A 20638-nucleotide genomic window follows, 5' to 3' on the forward strand; every position below is an offset into this window, starting at 1 on the left:
ACTTACAACCCTTGTCCTGAGGGCTGTGAGGAGGTTGTCATCCTCAAACCCCTAATTTCTAGAACTTAAAACTACGTTGAACAAAATGGCTATCTCAAAATTTTGATTGGATTTGTTTGGGGGAATGATGGGCGGGGGGGGGGGGCTAGTTCCCCTCCAATCACTTTTTACTTTAAAAAGGGCACTAGCCCTCTGAATTTCCAATCTAATGAGCCTGTTTTGAAATTTCTACGACAACGCCTTCTATAATAACCTTATATGCCCAAAAGGAATAACTTAAAACCCTTGCCCTGAGGGTTGTGGGGGAATGTCCTCCTCAAAAACATATTTTCTATTTGGAAATCAACTAAGCTGAACAAAATGGCTATCTCAAATTTTTGATTGGATGTGTTTGGGGCAATGAGGGGCGTGGGGGGGGGGGGGGGCTAGTTGCCCTTCAATAACTTTCTAATATTAAAAAGGGTACTAGCCCTTTAAATTTCCAATCGAATGAGTCTGTTTTGAAGTTTCTACGACAACGCCTTCTATAAAAACCTTATATGCCCCCAGGGCATAATTTAAAACCCTTGCTCTGAGGGTTGTGGGGGAGTGTCCTCCTTAAAAATATATTTTCTATCTGGAAATAAACTACGCTGAACAAAATTGCTAACTCAAAATTTTGGTTGGATGTATTTGGGGGAATTGTGGCTGTGGGGAGGGGGGCTAGTTGCCCTCCAATCACTTTCGACTATTAAAAAGGTCACTAGCCACTCCAATTTCCAGTTGAATGAGCCGTTTTCGAAGTTTCTACGACAACTCCTTCGATACGAAGTGCCCGGGTATGGAGAAACCGAAAACACATTGTGCCCACATCGTACTTTACTTAGGCAGCGCTAGCGCGCTGCCTATGATCTTTCGTTGAATGCTAATACCCGAAAGCGGACGATGGAGTGTAACACTGGGTAACTTGTTACCACAAGAACTAGCAAGAAGATGCCCCTCTTCATCAACTACTATTTTTATGTTAGCATTCTCTTTGAGTGCAATCATCTCCTGAGATCTCAATCTTGCATATCCACCATCATAAGAGTTGATTTTTTTGGTATTCAAAAGAAATTTAATTCCTTACTGTCATGACAATGTACGCATACATTTCCAATAGTGTTACCACTTGTACTTGTTTCATAGTTCAAATACTTTACCTTGTCAGCATTCAATGCTACAATAACACTATTATGTGAACACACTTTCTTAAAATGCTCCATCTTCACTTTTTTAAAGATACGATAAAGATTAGTTAAAAAAAATATTTTCCACAAGAGAAGTTTCTTAAAGAAAAGTAAAGAACTCCATTAAAAAAAAATGAGCTAAAATAAAATCAAATAATCTACCAAGTGTAAAACTATCACAGATCAGCATCGATAAATAAATGAAACCCAAAACGAACAGAAATTAAAATAAATAACAAAGAAATTTTTAATAGTTGAAAGTGATTGGAGAAAGACTAACGCACCTCTCACGCCCACCGTTTTCCCAGACACATCCAATCAAAATTTTGAGATAGCAATTTTGTTTAACGTAGTTGAAAGTTCTGGAAATTAAGTCTTAGAGGATGACAACCACCCTCACAGCCCTTAGGGTAAGAGTTGTAATTTACGCCCTGGGGGCACATAAGGTGTTTATAGGAAGTGTTGTCGTAGAAACTCAAAAAGGGCTCATTCGGTTGGAAATCGAAAGGCTTGGTGCCCTTTTTAATAGTCAAAAGTGATTGGAAGGCTTGACATTTTTATAGTAAAGATCGATGTGAGTATAATATATTATTTTGTTGTTGTTGTTGTTGTTACCAGGGCACTTTGTATCGAAGGAGTTGTCGTAGGAACTTCGAAAAGGGCTCATTCGATTGAAAATAGAAAGGGCTGATGCCCTTTTTAACAGTCAAAAGGGATTGGAGGAAAATTAATCCCCCCCACCCCCACCTTCCCATTTGACTTTATGTTTAAAAACTAAATGATACCATAAGATTAAATCAAAATGCACTGTGTTAATGCTAATTCCCAATAAGGCATCTCAGCAGTATCCCAAGAACGACTGAGGGTTTTATGTTCAAGCTTTTGGGGCTGCTTCTGCTCATAAAATTTTACCAAATCAAAATAGCTTAAGTGTATCCAAGCTATCAAACAAAGTAAACATATTTTTTTGGAATGGTATCAAGTTTTCCATTTCAGGTTGACTAGACGAGGTATGAAAGTAAATTAAACACTACTATTTGTGTCCAGATTTTTAAGAGGGTGTTTGTTGTTAAAAATTGCTGAAAATTTTTCTCCAGCATACAAATAGCAGGCCAAACTATAAATCTTTAAATAAACGAAAAGATTTAAAGTATTATTTTCTTTCTCCCTGAAAAGACTATGTCAATATAAAACGAACAGAAATTAATTAAAAAAACCTTTTTCCACAAAATAAGTTTTACATAGAAAAGTAAAGAACTCCATTAAACAAAAAATGAGCAAAAATAATATAAAATAATCTACCAAGCGTGAAACTATCACAAATCAGCATCAATAAATAAATGAAATCCAAAACGAACGGAAATTACAATAAATAACTGAGTCAAACTCAAAATGAGCAGAAATTAACATAAGTTGAGCTCAAAACCCCTATGTCTTCCCAAGGCCAGCATATAATTTTTACTTTACTAAAAAAATACGAATGGAAGTCCATTATCATTTTAATAAACATATACTTGCATTTAGTAATCACAATCTTCATTATATGTGATTTGTTAAAGTTATAAAAGTAAAAACATTTATATTTTTTCGGTGAAATGAATATTATATTCTGGCCTTGTGAAGGCATAGGGGTTTTAAGCCCAACTTATGTTAATTTTTGCTCGTTTTGAGTTTGACTCGGTTTTTATTGTAATTTTTGTTCGTTTTAGGTTTCATTTATTTATCGATGCTGATTTGTGATAGTTTCACGCTTGGTAGATTATTTGATTTTATTATTGCTCATGTTTGTTTAATGGAGTTCTTTACTTTTCCTTGAAAAACTTATTTTGTGGAAAAAGTTTTTTTAATTAGTCTTTACCATATCTTTAAAAAAGTGAAGATGGAGCATTTTAAGAAAGTGTGTTCACATGATAGTGTTATTGTAGCATTGAATGCTGACAAGGTAAAGTATTTGAAATATGAAACAAGTACAAGTGGTAGCACTATTGGAAATGTATGCGTGCATTGTCATGACAGTAAGGAATTAATTTTCTTTGGAATACCAAAAAAAATCAACTTTTATGATGGTGGATATGCGTGATTGAGATCTCCGGAGATGGTTGCACTGAAAGAAAATGCCAGCCAGTGTTACACCCCATCGTCAGCTTTCGGGTATTAGCATTCAACGGAAGATCAAAAGAATACAGGCGTACTCCTCTACCAATGTCATTAGCAACATCTTGTCTATGGCCAGGAACGGTTAGCGGTTTAAAAATAGTTTGGTTATAGAAAGTAAAATCGCAGGAAAAATAAAAAGGGCATTGGCAGAAAATACCACATAGGAATATAAAGATGAACCGATGAACAATAAAGTGCCAACAAACGTTATTACTACTATTGATTATATAGTTTATGGGTCTAATAAAAGTCAAACGAAATGTATATGGAATATTTAGGTGACACCCCAGTTAAAATAGTGTGTGACACAAAATGGAATAATGATTATTCTACTGATTATGAACTAAGAGAAGACAATAGCTACAGCATCAAGAGAGAACATGATGAAGTATTTTATGGAATAGATCCAAAATGTCCAAAATTGTTCAATGACATTAATTACGTATAATAACGTATGAAACATGTTTTTTATGTTAATATTCTACATGTCATTGTTTCAATAGAAATATTTTATGCATTACTTTGACATATTCTCATTATATTTAGGTTATCATGGAACGTCAAATGTTTAGAATATCTATTCAAAAGTTGGTGATGTAAGAAAAGGAATTTTCAGAAATAAAGATACTACTACTACTAACAGGCTCATAGCAGATATATTAGAAAATGAGATAGGTTAAAAGAAATTTTACTTGTCTGAGAGAGAGAGATGAGCTGAATTTTTTAACTCAAAAATCTCCACCGACAAGCATACACCCCGTCCGGACGCAAAGACAAAGAGTGATGACAGAGACTGCTGATGAGATCCTAGGCCGAGCAAAAATCAAACGACAGCACTGGATTACCGCTAGGACCCTGTCAATAGTAGGTGAGCGAAGACAAAAGATGAGCGGCCCTAAAGAAGAAACAAAAGAGCTGCGCAGACAGGTAAAACGCTCTGTCCGTCTGGACCGCTGCCAAATGTGGGAAGATGCTACCATGTCGTTAGAGAAAGCAGCACGCTCACATGATACCCGCAAGCTTTACCAGATCCTGAAAGAGTCCGTTGGTAAGAAAGCTGCTGTCTCAGAAATAGTCAAAGACAGATCAGGAAAAATCATCAGTTGTCAGAAGGAGCGCTTAGCACGATGGAAGGATCACTTTCAGATGCTCCTAAACCCATCCCCATCATCCGCCCCTGATGCTTTCCCACCTGCCGTTTCTAAAGAACCCTACGACGTCGAGCTGGATACACCGACCAGATCCGAAATACTAAAAGCGATCAAGACCCTGAAGAACCACAAAGCCCCAGGTGAAGACGGCCTCCCCCCGGAAATGTACAAACAATGCCCTGAGGTCACTGCTGAACAGCTCCATGGCATTCTCGAAGAAGTGTGGAGGACCAATTCTTTCCCAAAAGATTGAAAGACTTCAGTCATTCTCCCTTTCTATAAGAAAGGAGATAAAACCGAATGCAAAAATTACCGCAGAATAAGTCTTATAGACATTGCGGTCAAAATATTCGGGATTATACTCTTGAACCGCTTCAAAGGGGCAAGGGAGGAAAGAACCCGAGAAAATCAAGACGGCTTTCGGCCAGGTAGAGGCTGTACTGATAATATCTTCGTTTTTCGCCTCATTATCCAGCAGTTTGAAAGGTACAATCTACCCCTGATCTTGATGTTCCTGGACTTCATTGCCCCCTTCGACTCTGTCACTCGCCAGACACTTTGGAAGATCCTAGAGAATGACGGAATGCCGCTGAAGTTTGTTGAACTGATGAAGGCATACTATGACGCGTCAGTGAGCCGAGTTCGAGTCTATGGTGAAGAAACTGAAGAATTCCTGGTTGAGTTCGGAGTAAAACAAGGGTGTATCCTCTCTCCGACTCTGTTCAATTATTGCGTCGATTGGGTGCTTGAAAATGCACTGTCGTCCTATCCAGGAGTTCAGATCGGACAGAATCTCTCACTGACTGACCTCGATTATGCGGATGATGTTGGCCTCCTGTCAGACCCCGTAGAAGCTCAAAACATGCTTGACAACGTGGTGGCCTGGGCAGACCTGATCGGCTTGAAAGTCAGCACAGAGAAAACGAAATTCATGGCTATTAACCACGACACAGGACCATTCACACTAACTGTCAATCAAGTTCAACTGGAAAAAGTCAACTGTTTCACATACTTAGGCTCCCAAATATGTATTGACGGATCCTCCGACGCTGATATCCAACAGAGAATACAGAAAGTGCAGACAGTCTTTGCCTCCCTTTGGAAACCCTTATGGAATCGCCGCGAAGTCAGTGTCCGACCAAAAGTGCGAATCTACATGGCACTAGTCCGCACCGTTCTCCTTTACGGATGCGAAACATGGTCGGTAAAACTACAGCATGAGAATATACTGAAGGTGTTTGAGCATACCTGTCTGCGAAGAATTCTCAGAATACAGCTGCGTGACCGTATCTCCAGCACGGATCTACGTCGAATGTGCAATATTCAGAGAGATGTTGCGCTCACTATTAAAGAACGCCGTTTGAAATGGTTGGGCCATGTTTTACGGAAGCCGCCAGAATACTTGCCTCGCCAAATACTTCTAGTCGAGCCTATTAGCTCCTGGAAGAGACGCCAAGGAGGATAGAGGAAAAACTGGTGGAACCTGGCCAAATCAGACCTTGAACCTATCGGGGGATTCAGAAAGTTCGGACACAGATGGTCAACTCAGTGGCTTACTTTTGCAGAGCAGCTGGCAGAAGATCGCTCAACATGGTCCAAGAAGGTCTCCAAGATCATCGATGCCGGGCGAGGTGGAAACGCCTGATTCCCGCCACAAGTACAAGTAAGTAAAGACAAAGAGAGTTTTCAGTTTTCAGAAACAGGAACATCCACGTTCTATAATGGCTAGAAATATCTTTGAGACATTTAAAGAAGCTAATTCGATTCAAAATTAAAATTTCTAGGGTCCTTTCTAGGAGTAAAAAAGATTGGAGGGGAATCAACCCGACTCCCTCACGCCAATTTATTTCCCAAACACATCTAGTTAAAATTTGAGACAACAATTTTTGTTCAGTTTAGTAGAACGGTCAAGCAACTATGTCTTTAGGAATAATGAGTATGTCAAATTATGGATTCGTATATAAGACCTGAGAATAATATATATTATTAAATTCGGTCTTTATGAGTAAATTGTGGGAGGATTTTGAACTAGCCAGAAAGCACTATGTGTATGCTTTTAGTACTACAACTAAAGTTGCTGTAACTAATGACGCTTAGAGTATTAAGGTGAAACTTCTATGAAGTGTTTAGAGGGCGTCTCAATTAAACAAAAAAAATGTATACGTACATGTTTTCAAAATGCGTATAATCAAAATCATAGGCAGCATCACTCTATAATAGTTAGAAATATCTTTGAAATATATAAAAAAAGCTAATTCGATTCAAAATTGAAAGTTCTTAGGTCCTTTTTAGGGGTTAAAGATATTGGAGGGGAATCAACCCGTCTCTCAAGCCAATTTATTTCCCAAACAGATCTAGTTAAAATTTGAGACAACTAGTTTTGTTCAGTATAGTAGAACGGTCCAGCAACTATGTCTTTAAGAATATTGAGCATTTCAAAATATGAGTTCGTTTAGAAAACCCGATAAAAATATATATTATTAAGTTAGATCTTTAAGAGTAAGTTGTGGGAGGATTTTGAACTACCCAGAACGCACTATGTGTATGCTTTTAGTACTACAACTACAGTTGCTGTAACTAATGACGCTTAGAGTATTAAGGTGAAACTTCTAGGAAACGTTTAGGTGGCGTTCCAATTCAACGATAAAAAACTGTATACACACAGTTTTACAGTAATTTGGAGATGGTTAAGACTGTAATTGAGAACTCAAACCAAAGTCGATGGCCTCCTGGCCTACGTTTCAAAGAAGTTCGTAGAGCAAACCGGGATCGAATAAAGCACTATCGCTTGCGTTACGGATATAGCCGTTGTGAGAATATCATCTGTGCGAATATCATGTCTATTATAATAGCATCAGAAAACGCTCGTCTGGACCAAAACATGTTTGTTATCAATCATGGACTTTTAATCTTTTTTAAGCAAAAAACCATTCTTTTTTGAATATGGTTAAGTGCTTGATGGTTAAGTGCTTACCTCAAAAGTTGTTCAGTTGCTTACCTCTGATTTTTAAATTGTAGAAAGCGACTTTAAAGTGTGTTTTGATTTCTGTACATTTTAGAGTTTGGACTAGTGATAAAAACTTTGTGCAAAGGTTTTTGCGTTTTTCCTATTAGTTTCAATAAATATTCATAATTATTTTGTTTTCTATAGTATATGAATAATTTATTCACTAATATAATTCTACATGAATAAATATCAATAGTTTAATATTATTTGTTATTATTATTCAGTTATGATTTTTTAGTTGACAATGCCCAAATAATAATTATTTTTGTTTAGCATTACAGGGCCCAAAGCGATTATTCAATAATATGCCGTTTTCATTCCAAACTTTGTCTGTTTCATTAAAATTTTCATTGCTAGGAATGACATTTAATACTAGAAATAGGTTTGCCGCGGAAGTTACCCCATTTGAATGTTTATTTGTTCGTCATAGAAAGGCAGTGTGGTTTGGGAAAAGGATACTGGTACCTAGTTAAAGGTATTACGTGGAAAATGCATCCTTAAATCATTATAAAAACCCGGAACGAGATGCGAGTGCTCCGGAGAACGTCTAAACATAAGCGACAGTCGATTTTTTTAACGGTTAGATAAGTCAGATTTCTCTTGAACGTGAAACTTGACTTCACCTTTGTAACACTAAATTTTTAAGAATCTAATTTTAAATTAATTTATTCTAATACATATATGAAAATCGGTAATTAGAAGTGCAATGTTATTATTAGATGTTTTTAGGCCTTACAAGCAGGTTTCGAAGTCTTGAGTTGGTTTCAGAGGTATTTTGAGAAAGTTTCTGCTAAAATACGTGTTGCACGATAATTGGACCGCTGATGGCAGATCAAATGAGATGTAAGTGCCTATATATATATATATATATATATATATATATATATATATATATATATATATATATATATATATATATATATATATATATATATATATATATATATATATATATATATATATATATATATATATATATATATATATATATATATATATATATATATATATATATATATATATATATATATATATATATATATATATATATATAATATATATATGGCTGTAACACTGCATATATATTTATATAAGTGTATATACAGTGGGCTGTAATAATGCACACCTGTGGCAATAATGTACCGTTGTGGCCAACTTGTGGCAATAAGTCTTATACTTATGGCAATAAAGACTGACCGCGCCACTTGTGCCGTGGGAATTTTATGGGGTACCTACCGGCTGCGCCACTTGTACCGGGGGAATTTTGTTGGTTCGTAAGTTTCAATGGTTGTCGGCCCGGTGCCACTTATGACTGCGCCAACTGCAATGGGGGATGGAAAGGACTGTACCGCTCGTACCATTAAGTATCACGCCACTTGTGCCGTTAAGTTTTATTACACCGTCACTATTTTAAACTTGACCGCGCCACTTTCTATGGAAGAAAATAAAATACGTAACTATGGTACGCTAGAATTTCTCAAACCATCAATCCATCAATACCTCTAGTGTTAATTATATATCAGATTCCACGGGAGCGCTGCCTATGGAGTCCAATTGAACTAGTTATCTAGTGTGCGATGAGATACAGGCATATAATAAGAACAAACACAAATAGAAAAGTAATAGTTTTATTGTGACTTACATTTCAGGTGTACAACAACGTATGTATATGAGCAAGGCTTCACTTCAGTCAGAATAATAATTTCATAATTACTCGCAGAATGATAGGTACATAACGTCTGTAATCATAATGCCCATAATAATAAAGACGACGCGAAAAACACTTTTCTTCACAATATATCCTAAGTCGTGATTCTTTGCCGTGAGAGCTATTTCACGATTGGCCCAACTCCTGTGGAGGGGCTGCTACCTTTTCATTATGTTTACAAACTAAACTCATTATTCTAACTGCCCATCAAATAACTTATTTTCAATATTTTGATGATTAGACATTCATCTTCATATGATAACTTGAAACTTCCTAAATAAGTCATTGTATCGTGATTTTTCATTGCCAAGTATTTTCGCGAAATTCCAAACAGTCTTCCTTGATTTAATAGTCGGTCTGTAAGCTGAAACGTCTAAAATGCTGCGAGGCATTTATATTGGAAGCATACTTAGAAGGAAAGAGTTTTATTTTTCTATATTTTAAATATATCACATATAACTCACGGTATATATTACCCTTCCCAATATTTAATGACGTCTCGTAATTAGGATTTGCTTGCCCTTGGGTTTTTCAAATATTCGCGATTTATTTACTATTGGTCCTACGTAATTTTAATTGACATTGTGTTATTTTATACTTTTATATAAGCTCTATCAGGAGTGCTTAAAAATTGGGGCCACAGATCCTGTGGCCCCAGTTTTAGTGAAGTTGGTATCAAAAGAACTTGCGTACAAAGTGCTTAAAACTAAATCAAAATTAGCTGGATCCGGAATTTATGTTAGTGAATTTCTTATAAAATTTAGAAAGGCAATATTAAATAGTGCACAGAGCAAGTTCGGTGTGAAAAATGTTTTGACAGAAAAAGATCACACTTACGAAAAATTGTCGAGCCAAAGCGCACCGCGTCGGCTCTATAGCCTAGCTGATACTTACTGAATTTTTCATAGTTGATTTAGTTAGAAGTGTTGATTTATTTTTTTTTTACCTCTGTTTTTGTTGCTTTTCTTCTTTCTTTTCTTTTGTTTCTCTTTTTTTTTTCTTTTTTTTTGAGTGGATGTAGTAAGCTTAATGGGTTATATTTCTCACTTTCATTTTCTAGAGAATAATCCTTTTAGAGTGGGAGATGTTCTTTATGATGATTTACTTCCAGAAAGTATAAATGCTGATTTTTCCCAGCAAAGAAATAGTTGTTATTTGGATGTGATTTCTTCAGGATTAGAGGTGAATGCAAGATCGTTTTGTCTGTGTCATTGGAATTGCCATGTAACTTCAACGTATTATGAAATTCACCAGTTAATTGATAATGTGAATAGTAAATTTGATGTAATTGGCCTTTGTGAAACTTTTTTAACTACTGAGCATGTTCTGTCGTTATATAGTTTTCCAGGATACAGGCTTATTGTAAGGAAAAGAGAGAGAATGGGACGTGGAGGTTTGGCATTTTTGGTTAAGGATCATTTTGTTGCTAAAATAAGGGAAGACCTATCAGTTTGGATAGAAGGTAAGGTGGAATCTCTTACTCATGAGCTGGAAGTGGGTGGAAAAAATATATTAATTACTGAGGTTTATAAGCCACCGAGTACAGTTTGGGAGGAGTTTGAAAATGGTTTTAGCAGTTTAATGGATGCAATAGAATTGAATAGTCTGGAGTGCATTTGCATGGGGGATTTTAATTTTGATCTTTTAAGTTTATACAATGATAATTTGGATTTTTTAAACCTTTTCTCTAGTTATAATTTTTATCGATTAGTTGGGATTCCGACTCGTGTTACAGGACAGTTAGCTACACTTATTGACAATATTTTCGTGCGATCCCGGGTATTATATAGCTGTTATGCTGACGTTATAGTAAATTAGGTTTCCGATCACTTTCCTATAGTAGCAGTGACTTCATATCAATATGCAATAGAGCAGAACAGGACAAAGGTTAAAAGAAGGCAACTAAAAAAAGAGAACCTACAGAAGTTTAGAGAGGAACTAAGTATCGTGTCATGGAAACCAGTTTATCATGAATCTGAAAGTGCTTCTGCGGCATTCGATAAGTTCGTGGACATATTGCAGCCAAAATTTGAGTGAACTTGCCCAGTAAAGAGCATAAAGGTGAGGGAAAAGGAACCCCGGAAACCTTGGGTATTTATGGAGCTACTCGACTTAATTATAAGGAGAAATACATTGTATTTTAGTTACTTAAATATTAACCATAGTAAATATATAAATTAATTTAAAAAAATCCGTAATAAATTAAATCGGATATGGCGTTCATGCATCCGCGAATTTTATGTAGAGAAATTTAAGGAAAACAAAGGAAATACTAAAACGACTTGGAATATTATAAACGAAATCGTAAATAAGAAGAAAGAGACCGAGATTCCTTCTAGTCTGATCTTTGATGGTAAAGTTGTTGATGGAAATGAAGAGGTGGCTAATTTGTTTGGTGAATATTTTTCTAAGATTGGTGAATCATTAAGTGAGAATCCATACGATGATAATAATGAAATTAATGAGACGTTTAGTGACGAAAGGGGAGTTGGATTGGAAATGTCTGCAGATGAAACGAACGTTGAAGAATTGAAACAGATCATAGGATTGGTAAAATCAAGTTCTCCAGGGAATGAGGGAATTAATCTGAAAGCGTTCAAGCATGTTACGGTATATTTGTTGCCTTGTATTGTCTATTTGATTAACCTTTCTTTGAAGAAAGGTGAATTTCCTACTCGTCTGAAAGAGGCTAAAGTTATTCCGCTTCACAAAGGGGGTGCAAAAACTGATCCGTCTAATTGGAGGCCGATTTCAATATTGCCCCTATTTATTAAGCTGAATGAAAAAGTGATGCATCGACGGCTTTATAACCATCTGACTACTTACGGTTTTCTTAGTGATACCCAGTTTGGATTCAGGAAAAACCACTCTGCAATACATGCATTCCAGCACCTAACAGATTTCATCAATGGTGCTCTCGAAAAAAGTGTAGTGGTACTTTCAGTATTTATACACTTTAGAAAAGCTTTTGACACGGTTGTTCATAAAATTTTGTTAAATAGGCTAAGCCGTTTAGGGATCCAAGGGGTTATTCTGAAATGGTTTGAATCTTATCTTAACCAGCGTATTATTCGAGTCTCTATTAAAAATTCTATTTCAAAAACTTTTATCGTTAATTCTGGTGTGCCTCAGGGTTCAGTGCTTGGCCCACTTCCTTTTCTAATTTACGTTGATACCATGCGTTTTTATATATCAGATGCACTTATAACGTCTTTTGCTGATGACATGGTGTTTACGATTACAGCTACTTGTCTGAACCAGTTAATTGGGAAGACAAATAAGGCCCTCGCTGAATTGATAAGTTTTACAAATTCTAGTTATTTGGTAGTGAATATTTCAAAAACAAATTTCGTGACATTTTGTAGAAATGGAGTTTCATGTGTTTTAGATAATAAAATTATTTTTAACGGTGAATTTTTAAAGCATGTAAATAGTGTTAGATATTTGGGCTTTAGTCTTGATTTTAATTTAAGTTGGAAATCACACTGTGATCTTGTGGCAGTTAAGATTTCAAGAGGGTTGGGTGTGATAAGTAGACTAAAAAATCAACTACCGTCAAATGTTTTACTTTTACTATATCATTCTATTGTTAGCCCTTATTTATCGTATGGTTGCATGCTATGGACTAGTAGTTTTATTTCAAGTTTTAGAAAGGTCCAAATTTTACAGAATAAAATAGTTCGTATTTTAGGTAATTATATTCAGTTTGAAAATAGCAGGTTGAATTGCTTTACAAGTTTGAAACTTTTAAATATTTATCAGTTACGGGATTACCAGTTAGCAATTTTTATTTATCAATGTTTGAATAAGTGTTCACCGGAGGTATTTTGGGAAATTTTTAAAGCTAACTCATCTTATCACTGTTATGAGACTAGAAATGCGAATGACCTTACATCGGAGCTCCGGAATACTCAACGTGCTGCGTTTCTGCCTCGTTTTGCGGGACTGGGGGTGTGGAATTCCCTCCCGGATGCTATTAGACAAGTTGATAATGTAAGCCAGCTCAAGAATAGATTGAAGCGTTACCTTTTGGGTTATAATCTGAATGATTAGAATTTTAAATTTGATTAATGTTTGGTATGAAAATTGTTTGGACAGACAATGGTCGCATTTTCGTGAAATTACCCAGCCAAAGTGCACAGAGTCGGCTCTATAGCCTAGCTGATACTTATTGATTTTGTCTTAGTTGATTTAGTTAGATGTATCTCTTTTTTTTTACCTCTGTTGTTGCTTCTTTTTTTTTTTTTTTTTTCTTTTTTTTTGAGTGGATGTTTTAAGGATGATATGTGATATTTCTCACTTGCGATTTCTAGAGTGTAATCCTTTTAGAGTAGGGGATGTTCTTTATGTTGATTTAGTTCAAGTGCTGATTTTTCCCCGTAAAGAGATAGTTTTTATGTGGATGTAGAGCTTTATAATAATGAATTTGCAGCCATCATAAACAAACCTTCGGGTTTTTGTAGATGGCCGCTGTAAATTTGTTTGTATTTTTTTATGCTAAATAAATTAATTTTAATTAAAAAATTTGAATTAATTATGGTTATAGCCTAGCTACTATACTAAAGATTTTTTTTTTCTACATCTAACACTGATGACTCCTATATTTCTAATTGTATCAAACATTATCATGGGAAATGTTTTATGTGGTTGGGACTATTCTACTATTACTACAAGATTTTTTTCGAAAATTCACCTTTTACAAGTTTTTATCCTTTGCTAACTATAGGATAATTATGCTTTCTATCTAGGCTAAATTAATGGGGAAATACATTGATTTTACATTAACTCTGTCTAAGTAACTATCAATACGACTTAAAGCATATAATAATATGTTCACTACATTCACTGGTAATCATTAAAAAATTTTCACTTGGTTTGTTCGTTACATTATTCTAATAATAAGTAGTCGGAGTTGTTTATTTATCAAGATTATTGAAAAGTGGTATGTTGAAATTCATACCTACTTCACCACCTTACGTGTCTCTTAGCGTCCTCACTCCTTTTGTTGTAAATTATGATCCTTGACTGCTTTTGTCTTGGCAAAAATTTTTAAAACACTTACAGTATAGTTTCTTCACAGAACAGTTCTAGCATGGTTATGTTCATCTTAAACGAAACGCTTTCTCTAGTTGTCAAACGGGAAATGATACTTCCAGGTACAGGTGTGTGGAATTATGATATCAGAGTTCATTCTCACCTGCTGTTTTTGGATAGTTCACAAGGTTCTTTATCGTTAAGGGGTTGAACACTGGGACCGCGTTGATAATAGATAGGTTGATTTTCTTCTCAGTATATTATTCTTTGGATATTTTAAAGTACATAGAGAATGTATTTCTCGCATAAAATTGTTCGTTCGTGCACTTAGAGATTAGTTCTCTTACAAAATTGTTCTTGCATGGCTTGCATCTATTAGGTCGACATTAAACTTTAGTGACTCATTGAACATATTGTCTTTAACTTGTGGGAAGATTATATTGTCACTGAGGGGTTAGTCACTGGGGTTACTTTGGTTTCTGTAATTCAGTGGTTAGTTTTCAGGTTAATGTTTCAGAAATTATATCGTAACATTTATGGGATAAAAGAGATAGGAACTTTTCGCATTTGATAGAGGTGATAGGATGGGTTCTGAGGAATGGTCGAAAGGGATTCAACGCGTAAATCTGCGACACGTAAATAATTTGGGTTCATCAAATATCATAACTATACAGTTATATGGTGCATGGGTCCATAAGGATTATCAAGGGTGATATTTTTGTACTTATATCTTGTACCGGTCGATGGGGTCCTCAGGATTGATGTGTTTATATAGTTCTATAATGCACTGGATACTGAGATTTATTAGATAGTGTTACTTGATACATAATACGGTTTGTGATTGAGGTACAACGATCAAAAAGGTAACCATAATTTTCATCCTAGCTTCGTTGCCTGTAATTTATGGTGAGTACTCTTCGTTTGTTGAGGGATGATGAAAATAGATGCTACTAGCTTGTATCTGCACTGAGCTACGTATGTAATAAGTGATTTCCGATAGGTTATTCCAATTCCTGTAATAAAAATAACGAGGCAGAATCATACGTTCTTTAAAATGAGTTGTCATAATACATAATAGGTAATACGATTCGGTACGTTTGTGGTGAGTTTAACGCTACAAGACAATATTAAACAAATATTATTACACATATATTAATATTTAACAAAACGACATTATTATCATAGTGGTTTCAAATATATAGAATTTCAATTGGGAAACCTAAAACATAGAAATTTCTTCTAATTGTTATAGAATAACGACGATATAAGAGACTAATTCCTTTAACTTTAAGTAATGTCTCTTATTATGCTCCTTAGTATACGCTATTACACACACTTTATTTTAATTTCCTTCAACACTTATTTAATTCTACATTAGATTTAAAATAACCATTTAAACATAAGTTACTCTACATCATTTAGTTTGAGGTCTCAGTTTACAACATATTTCATGCCTTCATTGTTCACGCACGTCCGTGCTGTTTAAGAAACGCATGTTGCAGCGTTGTAACCGCACGGTTTTACGTAAACGACACTTACAGTGAGGGAACTAGACATAGCAAGGATGAGTGGAGACCTCTATACCCACTCGTTTTCTAATGTCTTCCCTTTTTCTTGGCTTAGACGTTTTCGTGTGATTCCGGGCTTAACTTCTGCATTTCAGTCGTTTCCCGAGTTCTTCCTTTGGTTTTTGCCTTCTTAGTCTCAAAATTCTTCCATAATTAAAAGTTAGTAAAGTTCTCATAGTCAAGGAATTCACGAATACGAAACATACGGTCAGTAGTATGTTCCACCAGAAATTGGTTTAGAATAATCCGTATCTATTATCCACGTACGTTAATCTCTGGTCTTCATTAGTAAATAGGGGGATCTGGGAGTCTAATGCTTCTCTTATTTTTGTAAGCGATAATGTCCCTTTATTCTTTTCTATTTTGGACCATATTGAGGTTTTCATTTCCTAACTTTCTATATTCGGAATAGTGTACGACAGGTTGATTGCCTAAAATACTTTTAGATTAGAAGGATCTACCAGGTCGTATGACAAAGTTCCTCCCGTGAGGGCAAATAATGCGAATTCAAACTTACTAACATCTGTCGCCAGATTTAGTAATTACATGGTAATTATATCAAGTGATACCATGGTAAGGCTCACGTCTGTCACCACGTGATGAACTTCGTTCCTTAAATAATTCATTACGTTTACAGTTTTTGAGATTTTCTTAGATATCATTTCAACTTTATCTCTCTGGTAATTTGCTATACTGGCTTGTATCTTCTGGACGTGTTACATTTTCCCTCAGGATGTTTAAGTCTTCCTCCGTTGTCAAACCAAAAAGGCAGGAAGCGAGTTCTCCGATGAAAGGAATTAGGCTTGTAGACCTACGGTATTTATTTCTTCGAAAGAATACTTCAAAAATCTTCATGGTATTATGTTTTAATTTTTTATTTCCGTATTAAATAGTTCAAATAAGGCTTGTAGTCTTTGTCTGTATAATTTTAAGAAGACTTGATGAGTTGATACTTTCTGGGCATTTTGTCATTTAGATCAGGTAATGGTTCAATACCTTCTTTTGTCGGTTCGTCGGCCATGGTTAGTCTAGCACAAGTACGCTTACCATCTATTGTCCAACATTTCTTATGTACGTAATTGTCTTCTTCCTCTATTTTATAATTATTTTTCTTTTCTTCTGGCTTATGCCTTGTACTTTTATCGTTTGTATTTCGGTATGTCTTACTGGGATTCTTGCCCTTGCTTTTACAAGGAATTTGCCAATAGGATGGGTGTGCGTAAACGTGGGCCCTGTTGACCAAATACATTTTATAAATATCGTGGGGTTTAGATGAGCTAATATAATTAAATTTCCAGGTGATTCGTTGCTAAGTGCGATCAATTCTGGCACTGTGTTTGCCGTTGTTTCCAATATCGAAGATTGTATCTCTTTGGTTGGGGTCTCATACGTAGGTGTGGTTGTTGTGATATCTTTTTCATTTTCTTCTGTGGGATTTGCATATTCATGATCTTGTTGGGTGCTTGAGAACTTGTTTCTTGATTTGTCTAATTCCCTTAGGTTAGTATCTTGTCTGTTGTCATTTTCCTTTTTTAGTTTGGAAGATATCCGTTTCGTGACGTTATTCTCAGCGTGACTTTGCCATAATTTTTTGAGAAAAGTCCATAGGCTTGGTAGTTCGTTTATCATTGCGTAATTTCCATCATAAGGTTTTCCTTTTCTTGTAGTCAGTAATTTAGGGTTTACTATAGATTTCATAGCAGTAAAGTCTCTCGACAAGTATTCAATATTATTCGCTGATCTTTTCCTTCTGTCTTCCTTGGTGCTCGTTCCAAGTGCCATGTCAATTTCTGCCATTTTCTTATCAAAGTCATCTATTACGAATTTTGATTTTTGTTTGGGGATAACTGGAATTGGAAACTCTTTATTATCTTTATTATGCATTATTTTACTGGTTTGTAATCCTTTATCCGACCTTGGGAATTAAAATATCGATTCTTTGAGTTCATTCGTGTTTTTCTCTAGTCTTGTTACTTGTTGAAACAAGGTTTTAAAGGGTTTGGGGTCCAATTTCTTAAAAATTTTCCATGCATTATGGCTAGCTAGTAATGAATTTTCATGCTTGAATATTACTCCATGCTTTACAATATCTTGGGCGGCTGCGTGAACAACGAGGATTATGATGATATTCTTAAGCCTCATCTTTTTGTTTGTTTCTAGAATTAATTTATCATTAATTTTACCTATTTTTGCGGAATTCGTTTTTTTTTCCAAATAGTTTGGGCGTTTTAACTTTTAGCTTAGGCTATAACCTAAGATTCCTGAGTAAATTCTCAGGTGGTTCCCCCAAGCAACTCAGGCCTGTCCCCAGGTGGCGGATAGGGGAACATCCTTCAGATATGGAGGATACCCTCGAATATTAAATAAGAGGGCGCGGACCAAGGGGGGACCCAGTCTCTGGGGGTCTTAAATAGCCAGTGCACCCTTGTCTGGGGGATATAAATACGGACAGAGGAGGAGGTGAGCCCCTCTGATAGCAATCTTGCCGGGCCCACCGGCGCTTGGATATGTCCCGAAGACATTAAACTCACCCCCAGTAATGGGATAAATTGCTTGGTGACGCCGTGATGCCAAGTGGGATGATCCTCCCAGCGAGGACAACTGCGAAAAGCGGAAGACACACTCGAGAGTGTCAACGGTCCCGCTAGAAGCAGAGAGGATTGGCTTGCCGTTGCTTCAAAAGCTAGCGAAGAAACTTCTCCTCTTTATGAATTATGACTAGGCAATCAATGAGAACACGAAATAGGGCTACCGCGTCCGGGGAAACCGACGGACAAGCTACCGCGTCCGGGGAAACCAGCAGACAAGCTATCGCATCCGGGGCAACCGATGTATTGACAGCCAACAGCGCTGGAAACGAATCAAGGCAACGTTTGATAAGTCCGTCACAAACGGACGCTAGACCGGTTTCATCTACAAAATTCACCACCAGAATCGGCACGTTAAATCTTCGGACACTTTCGAAACCAGGAAAGAAAGACATGCTCCTCCGTGAATCAAACTGCTACAATTGGGACATCATCGGCCTATCAGAGACTCATCTACCAGGTATCAGCGACGAACAGATAGGAGACGCAACCCTCCTGCTTTCTGGAAGACAAGATGGAACACACAGACAAGGAGTCGGCTTTTTACTGACAAAAGCAGCAAGGAAATCTCTTCTATCAGTGGTGTCTGTCTCGGAGAGATTAATGATGATCCGACTCAAAAGCAAGTTCAAAAACCTCTCCGTGGTACAGGTCTATGCTCCGGATTCATCAAGGTCGGACGAAGAGTTGGAAGATTTCTACTCTCAGCTCCAGAGCCTTGTCCACACCATTCCGAAGAAATACATCGTGTTAGTCCTCGGGGACTTCAATGCCATCGTGGGGAGTGACAATAGTGGAAACGAAGATGTCATGGGCAAGTTCGGGATCGGACAGATCAACGGCAGAGGAGAACGACTCACTGAATTCTGCCGAGATAACGAGCTTTTTATCACAAACACAATGTTGAAGCACATACGAAAGAGAAAAGTTACGTGGTGGTCCCCCGATAGAAGGACTGCCAACATGATAGATTATATACTGGTATCCAGCCGATGGAAATCTTCATTCACAGACACAGTGACGCTAGGAGGTGGGGACTTTGATAGTGATCACAATCTCCTCATGTCATCGCTTCGCCTAAGATTAAAGGCCGTTGTCAAGCCGAAACAAAAAGTTCCAAGATTCCGGATAGAAGCCCTTAAAGACCTTAAGACGAGACAAGAGTACAGAATGCAGCTCAACGAACGACTGTCAAAGACCTTGCAAGAAACACCTGATCTGCTGAGCCCAGCCGACATCGATCTACTTGTTTCGCAAAGCAGCCTGGCCGTATGCGGGACAGCTGAGCTCGTCCTCGGCCGTAAATCTGCAGAAGACAAGCCATGGATTACCCAATAGATTATTGATATGTGTACCGAGAAACGAACTCTCCAAAACAAGCAAGATCGAGAAAGCAAGGATAGATTCAAAAACCTTAAACGTCAAATTGAGAAGAAAACCCGCCAAGCACTAAAAATTATGATTACTGAAAAATGCCGGCAGTGTGAGGAGGACTTCCGTAGGGGTAACTCACACCTCATGTTCAAACGGGCCAGAGAGCTGACAAACCGCAAAGAAGCGAAGTGCCTCAATCTCTTAGATAAAAATGGACACAAAATCACTACTTGTGCCGGAATCCGAGATCGCTGGAAAGAACACTTCCAGGAAAAGCTTAATCTCACAGTAAACCCAGATCCTGAAGTGCTTCGAAAGTTCCCAGCACACAGAGATGATGAACCACCCCCACCACCCTTAAGGTCAGAAGTAGAAGCCGCACTCAAATACCTCAAGTCAAATAAGGCACCCGGAATAGACGGTATACAGGAAGAACTGCTAAAAGTGGAATCTGATATCGTCGTTGATCTGTACCACAAAATAGTAAGAGCTGTATGGGAAATAAAATACTTCCCCGAGTCTTGGTTAAAATCTGTCATAGTGCCCTTGCACAAGAAAGGATCTAAAAGTAACTGCAAATACTACAGACACATATTGCTTACTTGCCAACCAGCTAAAATCCTTACGAAAATTCTCCTTGATTGGATCAGAAACCTGACAAGACACATAATCCCTGAATATCAAGCTGGCTTCCGTCAAAACCGATCCACCATAGACCAAATTTTTGTGATCAGACAGATTATGGAAAGATACCTGGAATTCGGGAAAGAGCTATACCAGCTGTTTATCGATTTCAAACAAGCTTTCGATCTAATTTGGCAAGATGGCCTATGGCACATCCTG

General features: G+C 36.8%; 1 protein-coding gene across 1 annotated transcript; it reads left to right on the forward strand.

Moving 5' to 3' along the window:
• The first annotated feature begins 18814 nt into the window (after nt 1–18814).
• On the forward strand, nt 18815–19759 carry LOC148939127 (protein CFDP2-like). Its single transcript, XM_089107239.1, has one exon. The coding sequence runs from the start codon at nt 18815–18817 to the stop codon at nt 19757–19759; it is 945 nt and encodes a 314-aa protein (XP_088963365.1).
• Nucleotides 19760–20638: the final 879 nt, after the last annotated feature.

This window comes from Artemia sp. Qi Xiang Cuo, chromosome 21, assembly GCF_049724085.1.
Source record: "Artemia sp. Qi Xiang Cuo chromosome 21, ASM4972408v1, whole genome shotgun sequence".
NCBI classification, from domain to species: domain Eukaryota; kingdom Metazoa; phylum Arthropoda; class Branchiopoda; order Anostraca; family Artemiidae; genus Artemia; species Artemia sp. Qi Xiang Cuo.

Coding starts and splice junctions, on each gene's coding strand:
- LOC148939127 (XM_089107239.1), top strand. CDS start 18,815: ATGCTCCTCCGTGAATCAAACTGCTACAATTGGGACATCATCGGCCTA.